At 44.7% G+C, this 18,736-nt stretch overlaps 1 protein-coding gene across 1 annotated transcript in view; it reads left to right on the top strand.

Annotated features, from left to right (window-relative positions):
* Window positions 1-18,736, top strand: part of LOC135516593 (putative uncharacterized protein DDB_G0271982) — a 115,374-nt gene that overhangs the window by 49,835 nt on the left and 46,803 nt on the right. The window contains exon 4 of the mRNA XM_064940939.1: window positions 17,607-17,643. Coding sequence (XP_064797011.1) covers window positions 17,607-17,643 — 37 coding nt within the window. The remainder of the gene's footprint in view (window positions 1-17,606; window positions 17,644-18,736) is intronic.

The following is an 18,736-nucleotide window of genomic DNA, read 5'->3' as shown; positions in this document are numbered from 1 at the left end:
CCAGGCTCCAGCCCTCCTCTCCCCAGGCCCCAGCCCTCCTCTCCCCAGGCTCTAGGCTCCAGCCCTCCTCTCCCCAGGCTCCAGGCTCCAGCCCTCCTCTCCCCAGGCTCCAGCCCTCCTCTCCCCAGGCTCCATCCCTCCTCTCCCCAGGCTCTAGCCCTCCTCTCCCCAGGCCCCAGCCCTCCTCTCCCCAGGCCCCAGCCCTCCTCTCCCCAGGTCCCAGCCCTCCTCTCCCCAGGCCCCAGCCCTCCTCTCCCCAGGCCCCAGCCCTCCTCTCCCCAGGCCCCAGCCCTCCTCTCCCCAGGCCCCAGCCCTACTCTCCCCAGGCTCCAGGCTCCAGCCCCCCTCTCCCCAGGCTCCAGGCTCCAGCCCTCCTCTCCCCAGGCTCCAGGCTCTAGCCCTCCTCTCCCCAGGCTCCAGCCCTCCTCTCCCCAGGCTCCAGCCCTCCTCTCCCCAGGCTCCAGCCCTCCTCTCCCCAGGCTCCAGCCCTCCTCTCCCCAGGCTCCAGCCCTCCTCCCCCAGGCTCCAGCCCTCCTCCCCCAGGCTCCAGCCCTCCTCTCCCCAGGCTCCAGCCCTCCTCTCCCCAGGCTCCAGCCTCCTCTCCCCAGGCTCCACCCTCCTCTCCCCAGGCTCCAGCCCTCCTCTCCCCAGGCTCCATCCCTCCTCTCCCCAGGCTCCATCCCTCCTCTCCCCAGGCTCCAGCCCTCCTCTCCCCAGGCTCCAGCCCTCCTCTCCCCAGGCTCCAGCCCTCCTCTCCCCAGGCTCCAGCCCTCCTCTCCCCAGGCCCCAGCCCTCCTCTCCCCAGGCCCCAGCCCTCCTCTCCCCAGGCTCCAGCCCTCCTCTCCCCAGGCTCCAGCCCTCCTCTCCCCAGGCTCCAGCCCTCCTCTCCCCAGGCTCCAGCCCTCCTCTCCCCAGGCCCCAGCCCTCCTCTCCCCAGGCTCTAGGCTCCAGCCCTCCTCTCCCCAGGCTCCAGGCTCCAGCCCTCCTCTCCCCAGGCTCCAGCCCTCCTCTCCCCAGGCTCCATCCCTCCTCTCCCCAGGCTCCTGCCCTCCTCCCCCAGGCTCCAGCCCTCCTCCCCCAGGCTCCAGCCCTCCTCCCCCAGGCTCCAGCCCTCCTCTCCCCAGGCTCCAGCCCTCCTCTCCCCAGGCTCCAGCCCTCCTCTCCCCAGGCTCCAGCCCTCCTCTCCCCAGGCTCCAGCCCTCCTCTCCCCAGGCTCCTGCCCTCCTCCCCCCAGGCCCCAGCCCTCCTCTCCCCAGGCTCTAGGCTCCAGCCCTCCTCTCCCCAGGCTCCAGCCCTCCTCTCCCCAGGCCCCAGCCCTCCTCTCCCCAGGCTCTAGGCTCCAGCCCTCCTCTCCCCAGGCTCCAGGCTCCAGCCCTCCTCTCCCCAGGCTCCAGCCCTCCTCTCCCCAGGCTCCATCCCTCCTCTCCCCAGGCTCCAGCCCTCCTCTCCCCAGGCTCCTGCCCTCCTCCCCCCAGGCTCCAGCCCTCCTCCACCAACAGGATATCTGTAATTTCCCATGAAGAGAACACGTCCCTTACTTTAATGCTTGCTCTTCCACTGGTTTCTCACTGTAAAGCACTGCAGAGAAAGATAGGTGTGTGCGCACAAGGGTAGAGAGATCATTGGATAGTGGATGCACTTCTGTATCTCCAAACCTTTCCAAATCACTATTATCTGGCTTTAGAGTTCGCCTTGACTATATTGACCTCTAACTTTAGAGGTCAGTTTAGCCTTTTAGACATTCCCTGCCTTCTAGGCTTTAAAAAAATCCCTGCCCTTTTGTACCTGCTGACATAAATGGTTAGTCTGGTGGTGTTGACCAGGCTTGATGTAAATGGTTAGTCTGGTGGTGCTGACCAGGCTTGATGTAAATGGTTAGTCTGGTGGTGCTGACCAGGCTTGATGTAAATGGTTAGTCTGGTGGTGCTGACCAGGCTTGATGTAAATGGTTAGTCTGGTGGTGTTGACCAGGCTTGATGTAAATGGTTAGTCTGGTGGTGTTGACCAGGCTTGATGTAAATGGTTAGTCTGGTGGTGTTGACCAGGCTTGATGTAAATGGTTAGTCTGGTGTTGTTGACCAGGCTCCAATGCCTCTCCTGCCTTACTGCGGTGCCAGAGTGTTGACCAGGCTCCAATGCCTCTCCTGCCTTACTGCGGTGCCAGAGTGTTGACCAGGCTCCAATGCCTCTCCTGCCTTACTGCGGTGCCAGAGTGTTGACCAGGCTCCAATGCCTCTCCTGCCTTACTGCGGTGCCAGAGTGTTGACCAGGCTCCAATGCCTCTCCTGCCTTACTGCGGTGCCAGAGTGTTGACCAGGCTCCAATGCCTCTCCTGCCTTACTGCGGTGCCAGAGTGTTGACCAGGCTTGATGTAAATGGTTAGTCTGGTGGTGTTGACCAGGCTCCAATGCCTCTCCTGCCTTACTGCGGTGCCAGAGTGTTGACCAGGCTCCAATGCCTCTCCTGCCTTACTGCGGTGCCAGAGTGTTGACCAGGCTCCAATGCCTCTCCTGCCTTACTGCGGTGCCAGAGTGTTGACCAGGCTCCAATGCCTCTCCTGCCTTACTGCGGTGCCAGAGTGTTGACCAGGCTCCAATGCCTCTCCTGCCTTACTGCGGTGCCAGAGTGTTGACCAGGCTTGATGTAAATGGTTAGTCTGGTGGTGTTGACCAGGCTCCAATGCCTCTCCTGCCTTACTGCGGTGCCAGAGTGTTGACCAGGCTCCAATGCCTCTCCTGCCTTACTGCGGTGCCAGAGTGTTGACCAGGCTCCAATGCCTCTCCTGCCTTACTGCGGTGCCAGAGTGTTGACTTTGCAGTCGTGTGGATCGCTGACCCATGTGGATCCATTTGTCTAATGTTTGACAGAGAAGCTTCTTGAGTGTTTTTTCACGAGGCTGACAGCGGTAGTCTGGAAACCACATGAACCTGCTGAGGGAGGCTTTTGACTAGCGTTTAACTAGCGACCTCAGGCACAGTCTGTCTGCTTTGTTTGGCCTTCTGAGGTCGTTGCCACAGCTCTAAATGTCCTGTTAGACCACATACACAGAATGGTCCTGGGAGGTGTTCACGGAGCCGTATGTATCAAGCTTCTTACAGTAGAAGAGCTGATCTAGGATCAGGTGCCTCCTGTCTACTGAGTGCAAACTTGAAAGTTGTGAAAATTCTGTGCAACTTCCGGCGCACGTTTACTGTGAACACTAAGCCTGTACCCTCTTTAATCTACTTGTCTTTCAGACAAGGAGGTGAGTAAAAATGTTTGATGCAAGAAACCACTTTACAAATTAAAATATATTCATATTCCCATACCATTATTACAAATTATACTACCTTTTGCTTATTGGCTACTTAGCTCATTCAAGACCGTCTCAAAACACTTCCAATTTTAACACATAAAAAACAGTCCAGTTCAAAGTGAGTGGCACAGATCCATATATGGCAATGGCTATTTGCATGTAGGCCTATTGCAGTTCTGATTGGTTATGGCGCACAGGTCTATGTAGAGTAAGGGCCTGAGCCATACTGCAATAGAATCCTACTCCAATGCACTCTCCCAACAACTAAATCTCTTGCACAGTTAATTTTGCATGCTAAGTCTTGCACATTTTTATTTGTTTTCGGAATATTACGTTGAAAGTGACTAATTGCATTTCCCACAGTATAGCGAAACGTTGACAGTGTTAACTTAAGGGGAATATAATGAGATGCCATTTGGGAAGGAGTCTTGCTACTTTGATGGGGTGTGTCTTCAGGCTCCGTTGCCAGCGTTCCATCACGCCCAAGTGGGCATGGAGAGACAAAGGAAGCACCACAGGAAGCAGTGGAAAGTGGTCAGGACTCTGAGCAAAGGATCCTGGGATAGATAGGGTCGATAGGCCCCCAACCAACATGGCGTTCAGAACATTCAATCGGAGCGGGCGGTGGAAACCTGACCAGCAGAGCCATGGGAATGTACATCAATCTAACACTCTCACCCGCTGGCACTCTCCAGTCTCTAAGAAACCTCTCTCTCGCTCTCTCTCACATGACTCCTACAATCTCCCAGAAAATATAGCATGCTCTCAAAGTTATTTATAACACCGAGGACATTAACCGCGACAATAACAAGCTATTTTGACTTTGGCGTGCAGCACCGCTACTGATTAACCAAATGAAAGACACGTTGTCAGAAATGTCTTTCTACAAGCCACATCAGGACGAGTCCTTCAGATGGTTTCCATGTGTTTGATAATGTTGCGATCCCTCCATTCCAGACATCATTATGAGCTGTCCTCCCCTCACCAGCCTCTGAAAGCAGAACACTAACAACAAGTACAAGCTGTGCTGCTGGCCTTATTGCCTCCTTGTCCAGGAATGTTTACAGGAAGTTCATTACACATTAATGACACAAACCCAGAGGGGAACACGATCTGGCTGAAGTATGCCCTATATAGGAAGGAAATCGGGTGGGACGTATCAATCCTTAGATTAGATCAACATTATCATCCCATCAGGGGGTCAAATAAAAAAACTAAAGACACAATACATAATGACTGAATGATGGACAATAACATTCATATGAATAGTGCCACATCACTCCAAGTGTACATCACCATTGTTGACATCATCATTGTTTACCTCGCTCTATTGTTTACATCATTCTATTGTTTACATTGCTATATTGTTTACCTCTCTCTATTGTTTACCTCTCTCTATTGTTTACCTCACTCTATTGTTTACCTCGCTCTATTGTTTACCTCGCTCTATTGTTTACCTTACTCTATTGTTTACCTCACTCTATTGTTTACCTTGCTCTATTTACATCTCTCCATGTTTACATTGCTCTATTGTTTACCTTGCTCTATTGTTTACATAATTCTATTGTTTACATTGCTATATTGTTTACCTCTCTCTATTGTTTACCTCGCTCTATTGTTTACCTCGCTCTATTATTTACCTCACTATTGTTTACATCACTCTGTTTACTTTGCTCTATTGTTTACCTCGCTCCATGTTTACATTGCTCTATTGTTTACCTCGCTCTGTTGTTTACCTCACTCTATTGTTTACCTCACTCTATTGTTTACCTCGCTCCATGTTTACCTCACTCTATTGTTTACCTCGCTCTATTGTTTACCTCGCTCTATTGTTTACCTCGCTCTATTGTTTACCTCGCTCTATTGTTTACCTCACTCTATTGTTTACCTCGCTCCATGTTTACATTGCTCTATTGTTTACCTTGCTCTATTGTTTACCTCACTCTATTGTTTACCTCACTCTATTGTTTACCTCACTCTATTGTTTACCTCTGTCCGTGTTTACATTGCTCTATTGTTTACCTCGCTCTATTGTTTACCTCGCTCTATTGTTTATCTCACTCTATTTACCTCACATCACTCTATTGTTTACCTCACTCCATGTTTACATTGCTCTATTATTTACCTCACTCTATTGTTTACCTCACTCCATGTTTACATTGCTCTATTGTTTACCTCACTCTATTGTTTACCTCACTCCATGTTTACCTCGCTCTATTGTTTACCTTGCTCTATTTTTTTACATCGCTCTGTGTTTATATCGCTCCGTGTTTACATCACTCGATTGTTTACATCACTCGATTGTTTACTTCGCTCTGTGGTTTACCTTTTTGTTGGCAGCCCTGTCTTTGACGGTATGAACATCTGACAGCGTGACATTTAAAGACTACCTCTCACACTGTCGGTGGATCATCTCTGTGTTGTTGTTGTAAAACCACTAGACTTGGCTTTCAGAAAAGATGTGCATCCTTAAGATACAGTGGAAAAATGCCTCAGTGGGTGAATATACTGAACCAAGGGAAATGGGTCAGAGATGTGCTCCGAGTCATGTTTAAACATGATGTAATATGCCATGGCGTTCTGTCTCACACAAGTGCCTGTTCATCTGTTCTGGGGCAGGATGGAGGAAAACAGTTCAAGCCTAAGCCCTGAGATATTCACTCTCTCCCTGTGCTTGGGAAAATATTAGGCTACACATCGGGATGAAATGTAAAGTTTAAAGAAAATGCTGTGATGGAAGATAAAAAAGTCTAGAAGCTACAGGAATGTGTCGAAATAGTCTCCTGAAGCAACACCACAGGAAGAGATGGTACTGTTTTTCATGAGTAAGGTAACATTGTCCCCAGGCCGAGACACTGATCTTGGGTCAGTTTTTAATTCCCACTTATAGGAATTGGGGAAGGGAAAGCTGATCCTAGATCTGTACCGAGGGGAAACTGCTCAGTAATTCTTCAATATCACTCTCTCTTATTTGCTGCATTTCAGGAGATGATAAATACTAACAGAAAGGTTAACCCAATGAGGCCCACCGCGATGCCGGTGCCATTTGGACTTGGAACCCCTTTAAAGCTACAGACTTCTGGGTACCATTGGATTCGTAACTTTCTTCTGCATCCATTGGTACCAACCGTTAATTAGTCTGTGATCAACGGGGGCTGAGCTATAGAGCGGTGTTTGTGAGGCCAGATCTTTTTACAGGAACAACAGTAGAGTCTGTGGTTTGAGCAACAAACTATTAAAAGCCATCTAATAAAACAATTCTCACCATACGCACATGTAACATGTGTTGCTCTATGATGCTCACAAGCTACACACGAGTGATTCATAGGTAATGGGCTCTTCTACGTAGAAGATCATAGAAAATCCCAGGACATAACTGTCTATAATACTGTAATAAGCTCACATAGTCGCTGTCACAAACTCCAAACTCCACACAGTTGTCGCTGACTAGTTGGATATTCATTTCCCACTGAGCAAACCGTTTCTGTACTTCCAGCTTCATATCAATTCAGATTTGGTCTGTTTTTTGCTTTGGCGGCCCTTGTTTTTTACATGGTTTCTTTGTCAATAAAACTGATGGATGCAACTGTTTGCCAAATAGTTTTGTGTTTTACATGTAGCCCTGGTTCTTCTGAGATGTTGTTGTTAAACACTTCATTTTGATGCTAAATACACTGAATAAAATATAAATGCAACCTGTACAGTGTTGGTACCATGTTTCATGAGCTGAAGAAAAGAAAATCCCAGAAATGTTCCATACGCACAAAAGGGTATTTCCCTCAAATGTTGTGCACAAATTTGTTTACATCCATGTCAGTGAGCATTTCTCCTTTGCCAAGATAATCCATCCACCTGACAGGTGTGGCATATCAAGAAGCTGATTAAACAGCATGATCATTACCTTGTGCTGGGGACAATAAAAGGCCACTTTAAAATGTGCAGTTTTGTCACACAACATAATACACGCTCCACAGTAGGGTGGGCCTGGCTACCCAGTGGGTGGGCCTATGCTTGCCTAGGCCCACCAATGGCTACGTCCCTTCCATGTCATGTGAAATCCATAGATTAGGGCCTAATGAATTTATTTATTTCCATTGACTGATTTTCTTATATGAACTGTAACTCAGTAGAATCTTTGAAATTGTTGCATGTTGCATTTATATTTTTGTTCAGTATTTAAGGGCTGGACATGCAGATGAATGAAAAGCAGATTTGTTTTCTGGGGTCTCAGATAGGGTTAACACCTGACTTTATTCAATTAGGCATCTCTGGACTGATAGGGTTAACACCTGACTTTATTCAATTAGGCATCTATGGACTGATAGGGTTAACACCTGACTTTATTCAATTAGGCATCTCTGGACTGATAGGGTTAACACCTGACTTTATTCAATATTTAATTAGGCATCTCTGGACTGATAGGGTTAACACCTGACTTTATTCAATATTTAATTAGGCATATCTGGACTGATAGGGTTAACACCTGACTTTATTCAATATTTAATTAGGCATCTCTGGACTGATAGGGTTAACACCTGACTTTATTCAATATTTAATTAGGCATCTCTGGACTGATAGGGTTAACACCTGACTTTATTCAATATTTAATTAGGCATCTCTGGACTGATAGGGTTAACACCTGACTTTATTCAATATTTAATTAGGACTTTATTCAATATTTAATTAGGCATCTCTGGACTGATAGGGTTAACACCTGACTTTATTCAATATTTAATTAGGCATCTTGGACTGATAGGGTTAAATGACTTTATTCAATTAGGCATTTAGGGTTACCTGGCATCTCTGGACTGATAGGGTTAACACCTGACTTTATTCAATATTTAATTAGCATCTCTGGACTGATAGGGTTAACACCTGACTTTATTCAATATTTAATTAGGCATCTCTGGACTGATAGGGTTAACACCTGACTTTATTCAATATTTAATTAGGCATCTCTGGACTGATAGGGTTAACACCTGACTTTATTCAATATTTAATTTCTCATCTCTGGACTGATAGGGTTAACACCTGACTTTATTCAATATTTAATTAGGCATCTCTGGACTGATAGGGTTAACACCTGACTTTATTCAATATTTAATTAGGCATCTCTGGACTGATAGGGTTAACACCTGACTTTATTCAATATTTAATTAGGCATCTCTGGACTGATAGGGTTAACACCTGACTTTATTCAATATTTAATTAGGCATATCTGGACTGATAGGGTTAACACCTGACTTTATTCAATATTTAATTAGGCATCTCTGGACTGATAGGGTTAACACCTGACTTTATTCAATTAGGCATCTATGGACTGATAGGGTTAACACCTGACTTTATTCAATATTTAATTAGGCATCTCTGGACTGATAGGGTTAACACCTGACTTTATTCAATATTTAATTTGTCATCTCTGGACTGATAGGGTTAACACCTGACTTTATTCAATATTTAATTAGGCTGTTTCTGGACTGATAGGGTTAACACCTGACTTTATTCAATATTTAATTAGGCATATCTGGACTGATAGGGTTAACACCTGACTTTATTCAATATTTAATTTGTCATCTCTGGACTGATAGGGTTAACAACTGACTTTATTCAATATTTAATTAGGCATCTCTGGACTGATAGGGTTAACACCTGACTTTATTCAATATTTAATTAGGCATATCTGGACTGATAGGGTTAACACCTGACTTTATTCAATATTTAATTAGGCATCTCTGGACTGATAGGGTTAACACCTGACTTTATTCAATATTTAATTAGGCATATCTGGACTGATAGGGTTAACACCTGACTTTATTTAATTAAATATCTGGACTGATAGGGTTAACACCTGACTTTATTCAATATTTAATTAGGCATCTCTGGACTGATAGGGTTAACACCTGACTTTATTCAATATTTAATTAGGCATCTCTGGACTGATAGGGTTAACACCTGACTTTATTCAATATTTAATTAGGCATCTCTGGACTGATAGGGTTAACACCTGACTTTATTCAATATTTAATTAGGCATCTCTGGACTGATAGGGTTAACACCTGACTTTATTCAATATTTAATTAGGCATATCTGGACTGATAGGGTTAACACCTGACTTTATTCAATATTTAATTAGGCATCTCTGGACTGATAGGGTTAACACCTGACTTTATTCAATATTTAATTAGGCATATCTGGACTGATAGGGTTAACACCTGACTTTATTCAATATTTAATTAGGCATCTCTGGACTGAGGGTTAACACCTGACTTTATTCAATATTTAATTAGGCATCTCTGGACTGATAGGGTTAACACCTGACTTTATTCAATATTTAATTTGGCATCTGTCTGTGTCGGCACAGAATGTTGTTATTCTGCTTATCTCTGCAGGGGAAATCCTGGTTCCGCATCCTAACCCACTTTCCCTAAAAGGCATCCTGCTCCCTTTATAGTGCACTACTTATAGTGCACTACCATATGGATCCTGGTCAAAAGTAGTGCACTATATATGAAATAGAGTGCTGTTTTGGACACAGTACTATTTATGACATTTCTTTCCTCCCCTGGCGGTCACTGAACCCCCCCCACTCCCTCTTCAGATGAAAGCTTGAAAAACAGACATAGAAAATGGCACCGTGTCTGGGAAAATATGGCTTTCATGTTTTCTCTCTCACATCATATCAGGCAGGAACAAGCTTTCACTTCAGAATGAGATGGGGTGTGATTCTAGACAGATGTAATGGGTCTATTGTGGATTACTCATATACGGTAGTGCATTGACAGTATCAGGCCTGTTGTATTGTACATATGGGATCTGAATATATTGGCAACACCATGAGCTCATTTATATAGAGCCCACAGTGTTATTTATATAGAGCCCACAGTGTTATTTATATAGATCACACAGTGTTATTTATATAGAGCCCATAGCGTTATTTTTATAGAGCCCACAGTGTTATTTATATGTAGAGCCCACAGTGTTATTTATATAGAGCCCACAAGCTTTCACTTCCAGAATGAGAGCGATTCTAGACAGATGTAATGGGTCTATTTCAGTAGTGCATTGACAGTATACTAGATATGGGTAGACCCTTACTATGTCTTGCAGTGGGAGAGCAGCAGGCCCACAGTGTTATTTCTGTCCTGCAGTGGGAGAGCAGCAGGCACCCTTACTATGTCTTGCAGTGGGAGAGCAGCAGGCACCCTTACTCTGTCCTGCAGTGGGAGAGCAGCAGGCACCCTTACTCTGTCCTGCAGTGGGAGAGCAGCAGGCACCCTTACTCTGTCCTGCAGTGGGAGAGCAGCAGGCACCCTTACTCTGTCCTGCAGTGGGAGAGCAGCAGGCACCCTTACTCTGTCCTGCAGTGGGAGAGCAGCAGGCACCCTTACGATGTCCTGCAGTGGGAGAGCAGCAGGCACCCTTACGATGTCCTGCAGTGGGAGAGCAGCAGGCACCCTTAGGATGTCCTGCAGTGGGAGAGCAGCAGGCACCATTAGTATGCCCTGCAGTGGGAGAGCAGCAGGCACCATGAGTATGCCCTGCAGCGGGAGAGCAGCAGGCACCAATAGTATGCCCTGCAGTGGGAGAGCAGCAGGCACCATTAGTATGTCCTGCAGTGGGAGAGCAGCAGGCACCATTAGTATGCCCTGCAGTGGGAGAGCAGCAGGCACTATTAGTATGCCCTGCAGTGGGAGAGCAGCAGGCACTATTAGTATGCCCTGCAGTGGGAGAGCAGCAGGCACTATTAGTATGCCCTGCAGTGGGAGAGCAGCAGGCACTATTAGTATGCCCTGCAGTGGGAGAGCAGCAGGCACTATTAGTATGCCCTGCAGTGGGAGAGCAGCAGGCACTATTAGTATGCCCTGCAGTGGGAGAGCAGCAGGCACTATTAGTATGCCCTGCAGTGGGAGAGCAGCAGGCACCATTAGTATGCCCTGCAGTGGGAGAGCAGCAGGCACTATTAGTATGCCCTGCAGTGGGAGAGCAGCAGGCACTATTAGTATGCCCTGCAGTGGGAGAGCAGCAGGCACTATTAGTATGCCCTGCAGTGGGAGAGCAGCAGGCACCATTAGTATGCCCTGCAGTGGGAGAGCAGCAGGCACTATTAGTATGCCCTGCAGTGGGAGAGCAGCAGGCACTATTAGTATGCCCTGCAGTGCCGCTCTAGCCTTTTTCAGACAGAGGATGTGAATGGTTGTTGGCAGAGTGGCCAAAGGCAAGTCTCTGGGTGAATCCCTAGTAATAATTTTAATAATACTACTACTAATAATAATAATACTAATAATACTACTAATACTACTAATAATAATACTGATAATAATGCTAATAATACTACCCCTACTAATAATAATACTGCTCATAATAATAATAATACTAAATAATAATAATACTAAATAATAATACTAAATAATAATAATAATACTACTAAATAATAATAATAATAATACTAAATAATAATACTAAATAATAATAATACTAAATAATAATAATAATACTAATAATAATAATACTAATAATACTACTAATAATAATAATAATAATAATAATAATACTAAATAATAATAATACTGCTAATAATAATAATAATATTAATACTAAATAATAATAATAATACTGCTAATAATAATACTGCTAATAATACTACTACTACTACTACTAATAATAATAATAATAATAATAATACTAAATAATAATAATACTGCTAATAATAATACTAATAATAATAATACTTATAATAATAATACTAATAATAATATTAATACTAAATAATAATAATAATACTGCTAATAATATTACTGCTAATAATAATAATACTAATAATAATAATACTGCTAATTAATAATAATAATACTAATAATAATAATAATAATAATAATAATAATAATACTAAATAATAATAATAATAATACTAAATAATAATAATACTAAATAATAATAATAATAATAAATAATAATAATAATAATAATACTAAATAATAATAATAATAAATAATAATACTAATAATAATAATAATACTAAATAATAATAAATAATAATAATAAATAATAATACTAAATAATAATAATAATAATACTAATAATAATAATACTAAATAATAATAATACTACTACTAATAATAATAATAATAATAATAATAATAATAATACTAAATAATAATAATAATACTGCTAATAATAATAATTTGGTGGGTGCTGATATTTGTCCTGTTTCACAAGTGTGTATTATACTCGTGTGAATTGCGTATAAGACACCCTTGGAGAGTAGGGTCACGGCCAGGGTCAGCCATCATCAACGGTGACCCTGGAGCAATTATATAGAGAATAGGGCACTATATAGAGAATAGGGTGCCATTTGGGACACAGACTTGATCCATACAGTGTTATGTGAATAGGAAGTGTTTCAGTTGATACAGTTCTGTCCATGTTTAGTATGGATCATTGTATGATGTGGTCGGTTCAGAGAGAATTCTTATTTCCTATTTCATGTCTGATTAGAATGGAAGTTAAGATGGTGTTCATTAGGGAACCCCGTAGGAAAACGTTTTGCATCGGAAAACAAAAAAACGAAAAATGTCTTATTGGACAAGTTTAGGTGCTACTGCCCATTTAAACTTTGTTTCGGACTGTTTTCTTCCATTTTGTGCCTTATAAACTTGACCCGGGTCATGATGTTCCCCCAGACCCCTGTGATAGTCTATATTGAGAAATCTGTTGTTTTTTTTTTTACCAAGTTCTTAAAGGCTTTTTAAACTGGAAAACAGGTCAGAGGAAGTGTTTGACAAGGTGCCAAGGCAAGCAGATGTGTATCTGTGATCTATCCATCACCCCTCTTTCTAAATTAATCATCCATCACCCCTCTCTCTAACTGTAATCATACATCACCGCTCTCTAAATTAATCATCCATCACCCCTCTCTCTAACTGTATCATACATCACCGCTCTCTAAATTAATCATCCATCACCCCTCTAACTGTATCATACATCACCACTCTCTAAATTAATCATCCATCACCCCTCTCTATAACTGTATCATCCATCACCCTCTCTATAACTGTATCATCCATCACCCCTCTCTATAACTGTATCATCCATCACCCCTCTATAACTGTATTATCCATCACCCTCTCTATAACTGTATCATCCATCACTCCTCTCTATAACTGTATCATCCATCACCCCTCTCTATAACTGTATCATCCATCACGCCTCTCTCTAACTGTATCATCCATCACCCCTCTCTATAACTGTATCATCCATCACCCCTCTCTATAACTGTATCATCCATCACCCCTCTCTATAACTGTATCATCCATCACCCTCTCTATAACTGTATCATCCATCACCCCTCTCTATAACTGTATCATCCATCACCCCTCTCTATAACTGTATCATCCATCACCCCTCTCTATAACTGTATCATCCATCACTCCTCTCTATAACTGTATCATCCATCATCCATCATCCATCCTCTCTATAACTGTATCATCCATCACCCCTCTCTATAACTGTATCATCCATCACCCCTCTCTATAACTGTATCATCCATCACCCCTCTCTATAACTGTATCATCCATCCATCATCATCCATCACCCCTCTCTATAACTGTATCATCCATCATCATCCATCACCCCTCTCAATAACTGTATCATCCATCACCCCTCTCTATAACTGTATCATCCATCACCCCTCTCTATAACTGTATCATACATCACCCCTCTAAATTAATCATCCATCACCCCTCTCTCTAACTGTATCATCCATCACTCCTCTCTCTAACTGTATCATCCATCACTCCTCTCTCTAACTGTATCATCCATCACCCCTCTCTCTAACTGTATCATCCATCACCCCTCTCTCTAACTGTATCATCCATCACCCCTCTCTATAACTGTATCATCCATCACCCCTCTCTAAATTAATCATCCATCACCCCTCTCTCTAACTGTATCATCCATCACTCCTCTCTCTAACTGTATCATCCAGTACCCCTCTCTATAACTGTATCATCCATCGCCCCTCTCTCTAACTGTATCATCCATCACTCCTCTCTATAACTGTATCATCCATCAGCCCTTTCTATAACTGTATCATCCATCACCCCTCTCTATAACTGTATCATCCATCACTCCTCTCTATAACTGTATCTTCCATCACGCCTCTATAACTGTATCATCCATCACGCCTCTATAACTGTATCATCCATCACCCCTCTCTCTAACTGTATCATCCATCACCCCTCTCTCTAAATTAATCATCCATCACCCCTCTCTATAACTGTATCATCCATCACTCCTCTCTATAACTGTATCATCCATCACTCCTCTCTATAACTGTATCATCCATCACCCCTCTCTCTCACTGTATCATCCATCACCCCTCTCTCTAAATTAATCATCCATCACCCCTCTAAATTAATCATCCATCACCCCTCTCTCTAAATTAATCATCCATCACCCCTCTCTATAACTGTATCATCCATCACTCCTCTCTATAACTGTATCATCCATCACTCCTCTCTAACTGTATCATCCATCACTCCTCTAACTGTATCATCCATCACCCCTCTCTATAACTGTATCATCCATCACTCCTCTCTATAACTGTATCATCCATCATAACTGTATCATCATCACCCCTCTCTATAACTGTATCATCCATCACCCCTCTCTATAACTGTATCATCCATCACCCTCTCTATAACTGTATCATCCATCACTCCTCTCTATAACTGTATCATCCATCACTCCTCTCTATAACTGTATCATCCATCACCCCTCTCTATAACTGTATCATCCATCACCCCTCTCTATAACTGTATCATCCATCACCCCTCTCTATAACTGTATCATCCATCACCCCTCTCTATAACTGTATCATCCATCCCTCCTCTAACTGTATCATCCATCCCTCCTCTCTATAACTGTATCATCCATCACCCCTCTCTATAACTGTATCATCCATCACTCCTCTCTATACCACTATTGTTAACCAGAAGACATGTGTTTAACCCCTCTTAGCTGGCCTTGTGCTTTATCACTGAACAGGTAGTTGATGGGACTGACTGACCATGTAGCAAATCATATCGAGCTGCAGAGAGACAATGTACTCACCACTCAGTCAACTTTGATTGAATTAAAAATCCAATCTAAGGCCGCTTGCCTCTTAAGCTTTATTAATCAAAGCTGAGCCACCCCTCACCTTTCTCTAATCAGCTCTCCTTGTATGGGTCTTGGTCAACAATAGTGCTCTATAATGGTAATGGGATGCCATTAGGGGCACAGCCTCAGTGTACATACTCTCAACCTATTACAGCACAACTGTGGCCTCTCCCTGAGGCCAGAGCCAATGGAATGCACCGGTTGCTATTTGTTCTCTTGACTGTCGGGGATGGGGGGCGATTGGTGCTTAGCAGGACACGCCCAACCCGCCCACCCAGTCCTGTGTGTTGTCTCTGGATGATCCCTCCTCATCCCTGGTACTCCTGTAATCTCTGCTAATCCAGGCTGCTCCCGGTGTGTGTGGATTGTGGTCGGCGCCACTGGTGTGTGTGCGTGCATGTGTTAATATGTCACTGGGTGTTATGTTACCCCACCCCTTCTGGTGTTCTGAGCAGACTCCTCCTCCTCATCCATTCAGTCACCATGCTGTTGTCAGTATGGTCTTGTCAGTATGGTGTTGTGATCTGGTGTCAGTATGGTGTTGTGGTCTGTTGTCAGTATGGTGTTGTGATCTGTGTCAGTATGGTGTTGTGGTCTGTTGTCAGTATGGTGTTGTGGTCTGTTGTCAGTATGGTGTTGTGGTCTGTTGTCAGTATGGTGTTGTGGTCTGTTGTCAGTATGGTGTTGTGATCTGTTGTCAGTATGGTGTTGTGGTCTGTTGTCAGTATGGTGTTGTGGTCTGTTGTCAGTATGGTGTTGTGATCTGTTGTCAGTATGGTGTTGTGGTCTGTTGTCAGTATGGTGTTGTGGTCTGTTGTCAGTGGGGTGTTGTGGTCTGTTGTCAGTATGGTGTTGTGGTCTGTTGTCAGTGTGGTTTTGTGGTCTGTTGTCAGTGTGGTGTTGTGGTCTGTTGTCAGTGGGGTGTTGTGGTCTGTTGTCAGTGTGGTTTTGTCATCTGTTGTCAGTATGGTGTTGTGGTCTGTTGTCAGTATGGTGTTGTGGTCTGTTGTCAGTGGGGTGTTGTGGTCTGTTGTCAGTGGGGTGTTGTGGTCTGTTGTCAGTGGGGTGTTGTGGTCTGTTGTCAGTGGGGTGTTGTGGTCTGTTGTCAGTGGGGTGTTGTGGTCTGTTGTCAGTGGGGTGTTGTGGTCTGTTGTCAGTATGGTGTTGTGGTCTGTTGTCAGTGGGGTGTTGTGGTCTGTTGTCAGTGGGGTGTTGTGGTCTGTTGTCAGTGGGGTGTTGTGGTCTGTTGTCAGTGGGGTGTTGTGGTCTGTTGTCAGTGGGGTGTTGTGGTCTGTTGTCAGTAGGGTGTTGTGGTCTGTTGTCAGTAGGGTGTTGTGGTCTGTTGTCAGTGGGGTGTTGTGGTCTGTTGTCAGTGGGGTGTTGTGGTCTGTTGTCAGTGGGGTGTTGTGGTCTGTTGTCAGTGGGGTGTTGTGGTCTGTTGTCAGTGGGGTGTTGTGGTCTGTTGTCAGTAGGGTGTTGTGGTCTGTTGTCAGTAGGGTGTTGTGGTCTGTTGTCAGTAGGGTGTTGTGGTTTTTATTTTTTTACTAACGTCTGTTCTCCTTTTTTGTCTTTTGTCTTCCTCTTTTTCATCATCCTCTGTTTCTGCTGCTGTGTCCTTCACCACCACCACTGCTGCACACAAACTGACCAACATCACTCTGGTCACCTTGACACCTTGACTACTTGGATGGACTCCCTACCCCCTCCTCTTTCCCCCTCTTTCTGCCATCTCTCTCTTGCTTCCCATCTCTCTCTCGCTCCCCATCTCTCTCTCGCTCCCCATCTCTCTCTCGCTCCCCATCTCTCTCTCGCTCCCCATCTCTCTCTCGCTCCCCATCTCTCTCTCGCTCCCCATCTCTCTCTCGCTCCCCATCTCTCTCGCTCTCCCCCATCACTCTCTCTCTCCCCCATCTCTCTCTCGCTCCCCATCTCTCTCTCGCTCCCCATCTCTCTCTCGCTCCCCATCTCTCTCTCGCTCCCCATCTCTCTCTCGCTCCCCATCTCTCTTGCTCTCACCCATCACTCTCTCTCTCTCCCCCATCTCTCGCTACCCAACTCTCAATCTCACCCAACTCTCGCTACCCAACTCTCACTCCCCATCTCTCTCTCTCCCCCATCTCTGTCTACTTGTCCCCACCCTTCCCCATACCAGCTCCATGCAGAGATCAGAGAGCACCCCACCACATCAGGTAAGCCACTGACCTTTGAAAGGGACAGGAAGGGTTGAGGAGGCGGGGTGAGGCAGGGGTGAGAGGGCTCACGGGGGGCAACAGGCTCACGTCCTCCAACTCAACACCTCAACAGGACAGGGATGCATTGGAAGGTCGTGTTACAGTAGCCAGTAGTTTGTGTTTACCTTAAGCGAATGTCATGAATTCCAAGTTATAGGAAAGGATTTCTCTGGGTTGGCCAAAAGTTTGGAGTGGGTGAAAGTTGTCTGTAACTATGATATTGTTCATCACATGTATGGCTGAACAGTGCTGATCTAGTTTCACACTAGCTTTATGGTTCTACAGTGCCATGTTTTGGTGAGCCACAATATTTCCAATAGTCACTGACTCAGTGAAATGTCACTTGCAGTTGTTGAGTTCACTATCTAGGCCTACGGATGGCTGTGTCTCGTATGGCTTTGACTTTCTTAGGGATGGCGTTGACTTTCTTAGGGATGGCGTTGACTTTCTTAGGGATGGCGTTGACTTTCTTAGTGATGGCGTTGACTTTCTTAGGGATGGCGTTGACTTTCTTAGGGATGGCGTTGACTTAGTGATGGCGTTGACTTTCTTAGGGATGGCGTTGACTTTCTTAGGGATGGCGTTGACTTAGGGATGGCGTTGACTTTCTTAGGGATGGCGTTGACTTTCTTAGCGATGGCGTTGACTTTCTTAGTGATGGCGTTGACTTTCTTAGTGATGGCGTTGACTTTCTTAGTGATGGCGTTGACTTTCTTGGTGATGGCGTTGACTTTCTTGGTGATGGCGTTGACTTTCTTAGGGATGGCGTTGACTTTCTTGGTGATGGCGTTGACTTTCTTAGTGATGACGTTGACTTTCTTAGGGATGGTGTTGACTTTCTTAGGGATGGCGTTGACTTTCTTAGGGATGGCGTTGACTTTCTTAGGGATGGCGTTGACTTTCTTAGGGATGGCGTTGACTTTCTTAGGGATGGCGTTGACTTTCTTAGGGATGGCGTTGACTTTCTTAGGGATGGCGTTGACTTTGTTAGGGATGGCGTTGACTTAGGGATGGCGTTGACTTTCGTAGTGATGGCGTTGACTTTCTTAGT

The sequence above is a fragment of the Oncorhynchus masou genome, chromosome 27 (genome assembly GCF_036934945.1).
Source record: "Oncorhynchus masou masou isolate Uvic2021 chromosome 27, UVic_Omas_1.1, whole genome shotgun sequence".
NCBI classification, from domain to species: domain Eukaryota; kingdom Metazoa; phylum Chordata; class Actinopteri; order Salmoniformes; family Salmonidae; genus Oncorhynchus; species Oncorhynchus masou.
The sequence above is the reverse complement of the archived record's forward strand: the minus strand, read 5'-3'. Positions and strand labels throughout refer to the sequence as shown.